Genomic DNA, 12415 nt, shown 5'->3' with positions numbered 1-12415 from the left:
ACTGAAATCCGTTCAGCCATTATCGCCTGAAAAGGTAACAAACATCCAGACAGACAGACAGACTTAAATATCAGTCCTATCAAAATTTTGCCTGGAATAAAACTTATCGGAAATCGTTTTTAAAGAAATTTTTGTTATGTAACATTTTTCACAAAAATCAATAATAAGCGAGATATTTCGGTTTATTTAATTCAGGCCTCCTTATAACCCTCCCCCCTTTTAAATAAAGTATTTTGAATGCCATATAGCCTAAAATCTAAGTTACAACGAACTTAATTTATGTTCCAATTTTCATCGAAATCCGTTCAGCCATTATCGCGTGAAAAGGTAACAAACATCCAGACAGACAGACAGACAGACATACAAACAAAAATTTCAAAAAAGCGATTTTCGGTTTCAGGATGATTAATTAATTATATATGTTAACACCAATTATTTTTGGAAAAGCGAAAATTACCAGAAAAATTTCGCTTACAGATTTATTATTAGTATAGATTATTTCTCGTTGTCGTTTCCGTTCCCGGTTTATTGTGAACCAGCCTTTAGCTGGCTGAGGTTTCTCGCCTCAACCCATTGAGAGCAAATGCTGGGTAACTTTCGGCGCTGGACCCTGGACTCATTTCGCTGGCATTATCATCTCATTCAGACGCTAGGTAGCTATAGCAGTTGATAAAGCGTCGTAAAGTAACTAATTTAATAATAATAATAATAATAATAATAATAATAATAATAATAATAATAATAACCCTCTTTTATTCTCTGTTGTTATGATAAAGCAAATATAAATGACACTCAGGAGGAAACGCAGAATAAATATGAGGGGAAATGCCTGTTATTATTCGGTTGAGAAGCTTTTGTCACCCAGCCTGCTCTCAAAAAACTTGAAAGTTAGAATTTATAAAACAGTTACATTACCGGTTGTTCTGTATGGTTGTGAAATTTGGACTCTCACTTTGAGGAACAGAGGTTAAGGGTGTTCGAGAATAAGATTCTTAGGAAGATATTTGGGGCTAAGAGGGATGGAGAATGGAGGAAGTTGCACAACGCAGAACTGCACGCATTGTACTATCACCTGACATAATTAGGAATATTAAATTCAGAGGTTTGAAATGGGCAGAACATCTAGCATGTATGGGCGAATCCAGAAATGGATATAGAGTGTTAGTTGGATGGCCGGAGGGAAAGGACGTTTGGAGAGGCAGAGATGTAGATGGGAAGATAATATAAAAATGGATGATGGTAGAGACTGAATTAATCTTGCTCAGGATAGAGACCGATGGCGGGCTTATGTGAGAGCGGCAATGAACCTCCGGGTTCCTTAAAATGCATTTGTAAGTAATTATGATCAATTTGTGAAAGGATCTACTCTGTTTCGTAATTCTGTCCTTCCTCTTGCAAAAGTGTTTCCATTTCACATGCAGCATTTTATCAGTTGGGAAACAAAAATATCTTTTGTCAGAGTCTTTGGTCCTTTATAATAACATAAATAAGTATTAATTATTTTATTTCGTCCTTACACAGCACAATAATTACCCATGCTGATGAAGATGCCGTTGCATAACAACCAAACATCCAGATGTGAACGTGCAATATAATAATACAGTCGTGTATACAAAACACTATCGAATGATTAAATATGCAATGTCAACGAAATGCTGATAGCGAGAAAGTATATCATAGCTCCAACCATAACTTGTTATTGTTTTAGACTAGCTTAGGATTAGGTAACGACTGAAAGTGCTGCATTATTTTGCTTCTCCAGAAAGGCAATAAGTAGTTCATTAAAATAGTGTGCCTTCTGTAAGAATGTCGACAATCATAATGTGCTGTATTATTGCATACCACACTGCTGTGCCTTCTTAAATTACTTCATGAACATTAATATTTTTCAGAAAGAGTCACGAATTTCAGTGATGAGCGGCAATTAAGCCGGCAGTCAGTGTACGCATTTCGTAACGATAAGTCGGCCGTGCGATAACAGGCCGGGACCCGGTATTCCTCGTTCCCGAGAGTGCCAATCTCGAGAATACGATTCTCGGAACTGGCGTTATCGGCCAGCCAGTCTCGCCTACGAGACGAGCGGGAGTAAGAGGCTGTTTGCCCGACTCTACTAGATGCAAGTAATAATTTATGATGTAGGAGAAACTGTGTGATCTGTAGTAGCAAATGTAATGTACAGTATAATGACGGAATTTTGGTTGTATTATTTCTGTATTCGTATATAGACGTAGGCCTCTGTAAAGTTACTTTCAGAAACACAAATTTCGGTCTGGGAAAATGCATACGAGTGCACAGTATTAAACCTTTGCAGTAAAGGCTGGTAAGAGGAAGTTATAGAAACGTGGCCTTCACTGTTAAATAGCTACTATATATATTTTTTCTTTATTGTAGCCTTTTAAAAATATGTATTATGCCGGTAACTTAGTGATAATGCTGCATTTCGACCAGAATTACAAAGATATTTCTCTAATCGATATTGAAATTCTGGTATTATTTGCAGCAATAATTAGACTGCATGAATTGCAAAATTGTTTAGGACTACTTTGTTTTATTTATTTTTCATACATACTATTTCTACAAGTACACAAGTAGACTGTTCGGTGAAAGAAAGAGCAGGTATTTTAATTAAAAATGCGTTATGTTGGGCAATAGTTTTGCGATTTTATTTCTGTATTTTTTTCCTAAATTGTGTTGTTAAATGCATAGGCCTGTTTGAGTAGAGAAAGTTTATTTACATAGAACAAATAACAGCTATGTGCTCTGGAGAATACAGTAGAAGTTTGTTAATTGAGAAATGTAGGTTATGTGTCTCATGTGTTACTAATTCACCCTGCCAGTGTCTATCTGAAGTGGCAGATATTTATATTTTACACTCTTTTTTTAAGTTGAAAGATTCTTCATCATATGCTTTTGAGTACAAAAACTGTTAAAATACACGAGATGTAATTTTGTAGAGATAAACATAACAAATAGGTTCTCATGTACAGTATGAGAGAGCATGTTATTTTCTACTCTTCACATTTTTGTCATATGTGCATAATATAAGCTTATTTATATGGTGACAAAATAATAATGTTTTGTAAACCAAAATTGTTTATTACAATGAAGAAGTGACAAGTTGTAGATGTGTATAGCCGGTTTTATTGTCTTTTTCAGGCAATTACACATAGCAATCATTCAAGGATTTATTGAAGTCGTGTACAGCTTAATTAGAATCGTTCCGAATCCACATTATCTTGACATCTTAAATGACATGGTTCAGGTATGTTTAATTATTTTTAATGTAAGATTGTAATTTTCTTTATGATTCATTAAAATGTTAATATTTCTTGTGTTGTGACGAAAGACATACTAGACCTAGTAATTAATTTTTAGATTAAGTTTTCGTAATTCAGTTAGCAGAAATAACAGTGTGCGATAGTTGCAGATTTTATGGCGAGCAATGTATTTGTCGCCTATCATTTGTAACACAGTTTTACTATTTCCACAAGTGAAGTTTTGTGCTTTTATCTATGCTAAGTAGCATGCGGGGCCCCATTTACCTGGCACTTACAGCGTATCGGAATGAATTGAAGCGAGAAGAACTAATTACGAGGGTCGTCCAGAAAGTAAGTTTTCTTGGGACCGTTTACAGAAAGAAACACAATTTCATGGAGAGAGTTATTGTAACAGATACAGCAATTGTTGAACTATTTTTCAACATATTCCCCACCGAAATTGAGACATTTGTCATACCATGGGATCAACTTTTGTATCTTTGTGTCGTAGAAGTCTGCCGCTTGGGATCGGAACCAGTGTGTGACATTTGTCTACACCTCTATCTGTTGATCCCACGGTATAATTGTCTCAAGTTCGATGGGGAATATGTTGAAAAATATTTCAACAATTGCTGTGTCTGTTCCAATAAATCTTTCCATAAAATTGTGTTTTCTTTCTGTGAACGGCCCGAGAGAAATGTACTTTCTAGACGACCTTCGTGTTACTCCCTTTCGGTATCAGTTATGTTGACGGTATTGCCAGATATCCCCTACATTCATTAGGCATTCTTTGGAGATGCTCTCAAACGTAGGTTGTTTACATTTCAAGTTTTATGAATTTCCGTAACTGCTTTGTACTGTAGTTGCATTTACATGTATGGCTAATTTAAATGTCTGATTGTAGTTTCGTGTAAAAATGTTCTTGGTAATTTCAAAATTACCTCACTATGAATGAGTGTCCACACCTGTGGAGTAACGGTCAGCGCATCTAGCTGCGAAACCAGATGGCCCGGGTTCGAATCCCGGTCGGGGCAAGTTACCTGGTTGAGGTTTTTTCAGGGGTTTTCCCTCAACCCAATACGAGCAAATGCTGGGTAACTTTCGGTGCTGGACTCCGGACTCGTTTCACCGGCATTATCACCTTCATATCATTCAGACGCTAAATAACCTAGATGTTGATACAGCGTCGTAAAATAACCCAATAAAAATGAATGAGTACGCTATGCAAAACCTATTTAAATAACTGTAATTACCTTACTAAAGCTTTAAAATTATTATTATTATTATTATTATTATTATTATTATTATTATTATTATTATTATTATTATTATTATCCTGTTTTACAATGTATTGCTTATTTCCATAAGATTTGTTTTTGTTTTTCTTTTGCTTGCATAGCTAAGAAGTGATTTGTTTCTTTCTTTGTTTCATCAGACTCCTCTCCATCTGGCCGTGTTAACACATCAGCCCCGCATTGCACGATGTCTGCTGGTAGCTGGAGCAAACGTAGACATCAGGGATAGACGTGGAAATACTCCACTTCATCTGGCGTGCCAGACTGGTGACATAGAATGTGTAAAGGCATTGACGGAACCAGTCACGGTGGCAGAAAGTAGCAACGCTAATCTCCGGTATGCCCCCTTACCACACCAAGTGCCACAACTTGAGGAACGAAACTATGACGGTAAGTAAAAGAAACCACATTTGTTGTATCTTAACATTTTGCCTTAATTTGTTCTACTCAATAATACAGTGTGTCCGCAAAAACATTCCGGGGTTATAAACTCCTATAATTCTATCACTATGTGTTTTACGAAATTCATACCGGTGTCATTAGAAAGAACAGCTCATAGAATTTCAGGAAATGCGTAATTGATAATTGTTGTTGTTTTCTAATGCCAGGTGTTTGACAATAAAGTCATTTGACCTCTCGCACTCCAATATTTTTCAAAGATATTATCATGGCCAGTCACTGAAGCACAGATTTTGAGGTGTTCCGAATCCATTTCTTGGTTTGAGTTGCACAATGGGCAGTTAGGGGACTGATATATTCCAATTCTATGCAGGTGTTTGGCCAAACAATCATGGCATGTTGCCAATCTAAATGCAGCTATAGACTATTTTCGTGGTAAATCGGGAATTAACTGTGGATTATGATGCAGAAAGTTCCATTTTATCCCTTGTGATTGTGTTATCAAATTTTGTTTGTTGAAGTCTAAGTATGTAGATTTAATAAATCTTTTCACAGAGTAATACGTAGATTTAGTAACAGGTCTGTAAGTAACAGTGCTGCCCTTCTTTGCTAAAGCATCTGCATTCTCGTTTCCCAGGATTCTACAATGGGATGGTACCCATTGGAATACAATTCTTTTATTGAGTGATATTAATTGAGAGAGCATTTTAGTTACTTCTGCTGTTGATATTAATTGAGAGAGCATTTTAGTTACTTCTGCTGTTTGAGATGAATGTGTGTGTTTAGAGACTATTGATAGAATAGCTGCGTTGGAATCTGACAATATAACTGCATTCTTAAATTTATTGATGTGGCATAGAAGATTCCTGAGACTCACTTATTGCAATGATTTCTCCATCAAAACTTGTTGTTCCATACCCAAGAGATCTATAAAGTGAGAAGAGACAGCACGTAACACCTGCACCAGCACCTTGTTCTCTGGAGATCAAGGATCCGTCAGTGTATAAATGAAGCCAGTTTTGTGGAGGGTACCTAATATTAATTGTCTCTAAAGACAATTGTTTTAGTATTTCAGTGTTTACTTCTGATTTCAGTATTTCTTCTGTTAAATTTAGATTATATTCTATATTTAATAGAGTTAAAAGGGTTTGGTTGAATTTGCAAGTTTTCTTTTAAATTCGGGATATTGATTTTCTGTTTTAATTCTTGAACAATGGATATGAAACTTTGAGTTTTAAATCTACAGAGAGGACAATTGATAATTGTTGACCGAAACAACAGATGGCAGAAGGATAAAGGAAAAAAAAAACGCCGTTTCCGCTATTTCGGTTGTCATTCAGGTATTGTTGGATATAAGCAAATTGTATTAAATGATCGGAATGTTAAATTTTCAAGTCTTTGTGAATTCTGCAGCATTTAGAGGGTTATTTATGTTACGGCGAATCCACAGGAACGTAGTTGGTGTGTATTGGAATATCATAGTACTCGGAGTGTAGTAAGAGTACAGCGTGCTTTCAGACGGAATTTTCATCATGAGGCACCTACCGACAAAACGATTCTGAAGTGGTATAGAGATTTCTAGAGCATAGATGCGTATGTGATAAAAGGAAAGGTCATTCAAGGAAACGGCCTTTCAGTGCGGAAACTGTAGAACAGATGCGGGAAGCGTTTGTACATAGTTCTCGACAGTCTGTGAGTAGAGCTAGTCTGCAGTTAAACATTTCTAAATCCACCGTTTCCAAGGTCCTACGTTCTCGTCTGCGATTTCACCCCTACAAACTGCAATTAGTGCATAAGTTGAAACCTGATGACCATGCAAAACGACGTGTTTTTTGTGAAAATTTATTGACACTAATGGCGAAGTGGGAATATCGCCTCGATGTCTGCAGCGTGACACGTGGAGCACACATCGAGTGTCTGTGAGGTAGGTACACAAATTTTTCAGTTTCTCTTTCTAATGATATCAGTTTCGTATAAATCCGGCAACTGACAGCGACGCTATAGCAGTTTATAACCTCGGAATGTTTCTGCGGACACACTGTATAATGAATAGTTGGTTAATAGTTGTACGGCCACTGTTAAGAAGTGTACTCTTTCATACGGACAGCGTTAACATTATTTTTTAATCCCACATGACATATTTGAAATTGGTAACAACAGACTGTGAAGTTTTCATTCTTCTATCCGTGTAGCCTATCTCAAGACAGAGCGCTATGTGGTATCATTTAAATTACAGTAAATTGAACTAGTTTTTAGACTTTCCTTATAAATGCAATGTTTTTTTTTTCTATAATTAAGCTTACATAATGTTCTACATTTACCTGCGGCGAAGCTAAGGTATAAATATTGGGTAGGCTGAAAAAAAATCTGCTTTCCTTGTACTCCTCTATCAAAAGTTTTTGTGACACATACCCTACAATAAGATGATGACCACTTATTTTCACCCCGCAAACAGAATACAGGTAAAACAATATAACATATTTTTCTCAGAGCACCCTGTTAGCCAAGGATATTTCTTATACCATGAAAACTGAAAATTTCTATTTTGTCTTCCTCCATCCGCTATTTTAATATGTAAATGTGGTGTCGATCTCTTGCATTTGTAACCACATTTTGTTTCGTACGTCCAACATGAAAATAGTTTCTCTTTTAATTGTACAAATAATGACCTCGGTGTTTTCAGTATGAGCCATTTTACGCAAAATTAATATGTAACACCCACACACATAAACTCAACAATGCAGCGCTTTCAGAGAACACCAATGTAGCGCGATGTGATATTGTGACGGAAAGCTAGCCTCGACCCGTACGGAGATGTAGTGAATCGATCCCCCCTCTCTAGTCCACCCTCAAGTTTGCGAGTCAAGGTCGTAGCCATGCCTTTAGAGCAGGGCTGGGCACTGGGAGCGAATCCAAACTCTAAATGGGGCATCAACGCTGCGTGGTGTTCGGCGAGGAAGAAAGGGGTTGAAGAGAAGTCATATGGCTCCCCGTGAGAGAGTAGAATTCGCTCTTGGTTCCCAGTCCTGCTTTAGAGGCTTTTGTCTTAAGCCTCGCGGCTCGCACTGCTCACTCCATACTGGAATGACTGCAACAGTGAACTTAATAATATGGAAGGATCAGAGTGCAATCAAGTGTTACGATATATTGTTATTACAAACTTGTAGACCTACTGTTACTAAGAAGGGAGGAATACAACCAGTACGAATTCGTTTCCAATTGGCTCGTTCAGCAACTTATCAAAGAACAATGTTTAACAGGTCACAATTGAACCTTGAGATTTTAAATTAACTTCTTTTGACGTGGCTCTTGGGACGCCTTAGCATGATTTCTTTCTTTAATACAGTGGCATACATTATAAAACTTCCTGCAAAGAAATGAAACACTGCAGATACTATCTGGAAAGAAGTAAATAATTGGAAGTCTTTATTTCCCATTACATAACATTTTACTTATTATATAAATAAATATAGTATATAATACCAATATTTCATTATGTCTCAATTTTTTTTTCTTTCTGTTCTCATGTTTAATAGTTTACGAAAAGAATGCAAGCTGTTTTATAATTATAGGTATAGTCTTATACCGACCAATACATTCAATGATCCATGGAGGAATTCCTTTATGCGTACGTTTTCGTTACTTACAGATTCCGCTATAAGCAGTTTTCACTGTAGAAAGACTAATTAATCGATATTTATATATTGGGCGTATAATTAACAGAACAGTTTTCCACGCAGGTAACCCGGGTTTTAATCCTGATGAGTCCAAGTGAAATTGTGGAGGACGAAGACTGTGTTAGGTGGTAGGTTTCGTGGGGTTGTTTTCCTTACCAACGTTCCACCATTGTTCTATTTATCATTATCACCACACTCCAATTTCGCTTGTAACATGTAAACAAATTGTATTTCATTTGTTTACGTAACTGAGAAATTAATTTTTTTTGCTTTGTTTCATCATGTAGTAAGAAGTATGTTTTCTCTCTAAACTTACTTTTTATTTTACACTTGTAGACTTCCATACAGATAATGTTTATGTTTAGCTGTTATTGTGAGTTTTTTCCTAGTCAAGCATCTATGTATGTCATTTGAAATATCATTAGATGAAACGAGATATTGTAATAAACTATATATACAGTATAACAGTGTGATCATCTTAAAACTGGAGTTATTACTAAAACCTTATTGCATGGTTTAAACACTTCAGTTTTCATAGAAGTGTATTTTATATAATTTACTCAGTAAAGCGGATGCCACTGGACAGCTGCTCTCGTATTCCTAGAGTAACCCAAGAGGAAAAATATGGCCGTCAGTTTCACATTCTTGTTTTCTGAGCAATTTAAAGCTGGTACGTACGGTCTGCACCACGCGAACTAGCAGTGCAAGGTTATGCTTCGTAGTATTTACATGCTGATTTCTTCAGTCAACATTTATCTTACAATCTTACCATGTATATGTAGAGGGAAAGCGATATCTCAGTTCGAAATGCATCCACAGTTTGTGTGGTTTGATGCGAATGTAAAACTATGCTTGGGGGTGTTGTTTTCAACACTAGAAGTTCGTAAGATAAAAGCGTCATTATTTCCTTGAATTATTAAGTTGCTTAAGATGAATATAATGGTCGGGAAGGAATTGCGTAATACCTATAATAATACCACAGTCTAGTATATACAATCACGAAGCTTGAGTTGTGAGGGTGCTAGGAACAATAGACTGTGCTGGTACTATTTCGCATTGTCTGTAAATGAGGCGATATTAGCGACCCTAGTGGTGAGCAACTATCTATGGATACATATTTACTACGTATTGAGCTTCGCGACTGTATATACTAGACTGTGATAATACAGTAATAATACTTAATGCAAAGTCTTTTTCCGTTAACTGATATTTGTGTTTAAAACATATAGTATAGGATCCAACCAGTTATGATAAAATTTAAAAGGGGAAACAAATGAATGTGACATTAATGTGATGGTGCTGGTCTTAACGAATATTCCACATACTCTAGTGCACAGTTTCCAGTATAATACCATTTAATAATATGAACTTTTTCTTTAAGGAATACATTTTCTCAGATTAACAAATGAACCATAAACAACAATATCTTTGCGTTCACTTGTTTTTACTAATCCATGGCCAACTATGATTAGCATGCATTTTAAGATTTTTTTTATCCCCAACCATAAATTGTTTTTAATGGTTTGATAGGATGCAGAATTTTTTTCTTGACAGAAAACGATAATAATTAGGGGAGCTAATATAACAAAATATAAATTTTAGCATTGAAATCCCTGTGGTTAGTGTGCTTATAAAAATGTATATTTCAGATATTTATTGTAAGCTGTGATTAGAATATTTTTTATTTATTTTGTTTCGTTTGTTGGACTGTTCCTCTAGATATGTTAACAAAGAAGACATGAAGGCATTTGGTAAAAGATAAATAAGCTATGTAAAGAAAAATCAACTGATAGAAAACATTATTTCAAAACTAGAGCAAAATGTAATGCAATTAATTGTACAGAAATGAAAGTGCTTGAACCAAAATTAAATATTTAGTTTCATAAAAACTAAAATTATTCCTTCGAGGGTAATTTATTCGACTTATCTTGTTGCTTGTAAATATGGACTGAAGTTCCATTGACTTAAACTAAAAATATTAATAAATTAATGTTGCTTACTTTTGTTATGTATTATGCTTTAGCGATTTTATGCTCTTAAACACTTTCGTTTGCTACTTGCGTTACCTTTTGCTAAAGATTCGGTTCCAACATTCATTTATAACTAGGACGAGCGAACGGCTTACTTTTCATTATTGGAACTACAAATCTCAAAATAGCCGCCCGACCCTGACATTATTTAAATTTAGCTTCGCGTAAAACATTTAAATGCCTCACAGGTACGCGTATGTATGTCTAGGGTTTGCATTCTATCCTTGTCAGTTACTGTCTGATATACGGTCGTTCCTAAAATCTTCTGTAAGTGTAACTTGGTGATGTTTGAAAGGAAGTCTTGCATAGCCTTGCATAGTTGTGCACGCTCATAACGGATATTGGCATATCGTGTACGTACTAGCGGCCCTTCCTCTGGATTCTCCCATGCACAATCGTTTCTGAAAATCGTTTCACAGGAATTCCCATTCCTTTAGGCATTTCTGCTCATGAGATGCCACGTATGTGCTGATTAGCTGTCCGCTGCGTGTTCGTCTTGTGTTACTAATCGTTGAAGCTGAATTGTGCTCTTTTCAGCTTAGTAGTTCTACATACTGTATTTTTGACCTGTCTTATCTTGTAGTGTAGAAAGCGTTAAATGTTTTTGTAATTCTCCACTATGACTTAAGCCATAATGTTAACAAACCTTCACTCTAGCGTAAGCAGGTCCTTATTTACGATGTATGACGCCCCAGTTCAGTCATTTATTTTACACCCCTTCATCCCTCAGCTAAACATCTGCATCGCTATTTGTTTGCAGACTACCAACAGTAAGTTGTGGAATTGTTTACTTAAATTTTAAACTGTATTGAAGTATTTAAACTTAACTGAATATAAGACACATTAAGCAAATGTGCAAGCCAAAAATGTATAAATCGTTCTGAAAAGGCCAACATATATGTATGACTGAAAATGGCGGCAAGTACGATTAGCTTTATTGAAGATTATCGCAAATACGAGTATCTATGGAGTGTTAAACCACAATTTTGACAATCAAGTAGCCCAAAGTATTGGACGGATATTTAATATTAATTAATATATCTGCAGTGCTCGGGAAAAGTGACATAAGTCAGTTTCCACAAACCTTTTTTGATAATTTATTGACAACTTACGGAACATCTGCTCGCTTGGAAAAAAAAATACATAAGTATTTCTCCCATTACAATAATTCATACAGAAAACAATCAAATCGACATAAACCAGTGTAAGTTGTCAATAAATTATCAAAAAAGTTTTGTGGAAACTGACATGTCACTTTTCCCAAGCACTGCAGATATATACATGTAAAAAAAAAAAAGTAAAGATGACGTTCAACAGGGCACATCATGTAGACACAAAATATGCATGCATCTTAATTGAACGTGCGTTTTCACCTTGATTCTTTCAATGTTTTCTCCAGATTGCATGCTTACGCGCATGGAAAATTGAACTGTGTAGATGCAGCTTTAAGAGATTCGTGCCTTAAAACTGCAGCCGCAACCTAGTGGTGCATTATATTAACTGTCCATAATTATTTGTATTTTTTGGATTAATAAAAATAACTCAATTATGAATAGGCATTTTTTTTGTGTGTAAAGGTAATTCCACAAAAAATGCCGATACTGAAACTAATTTTGTTTCAGAAACTAGACGCCACAAATTTTGGTGACCTAACTAAATGCACTATGTTAATCAAAGTTTTATATACAGTATGTATACAGTAAGTAGACGGGAAAGCAGAATGATGAGGAGTTATGGAGGGAAAGCCCGAAAAGGAA

At 35.7% G+C, this 12415-nt stretch overlaps 1 protein-coding gene across 4 annotated transcripts in view; it reads left to right on the top strand.

The window, feature by feature from the left end:
• The window catches only part of cact (NF-kappa-B inhibitor cactus), a 249974-nt gene that overhangs the window by 203518 nt on the left and 34041 nt on the right, over positions 1-12415 (top strand). For all 4 annotated transcript variants that reach the window (XM_069820253.1, XM_069820252.1, XM_069820254.1 and 1 more), the window contains 2 exons: positions 3157-3262; positions 4693-4942. In XM_069820253.1, the coding sequence (XP_069676354.1) occupies positions 3157-3262; positions 4693-4942 (356 nt within the window). The remainder of the gene's footprint in view (positions 1-3156; positions 3263-4692; positions 4943-12415) is intronic.

Source organism: Periplaneta americana, chromosome 3 (genome assembly GCF_040183065.1).
Source record: "Periplaneta americana isolate PAMFEO1 chromosome 3, P.americana_PAMFEO1_priV1, whole genome shotgun sequence".
NCBI lineage: Eukaryota > Metazoa > Arthropoda > Insecta > Blattodea > Blattidae > Periplaneta > Periplaneta americana.
Note: the sequence above shows the minus strand (reverse complement) of the source record. Positions and strands in the feature narration are given on the sequence as shown.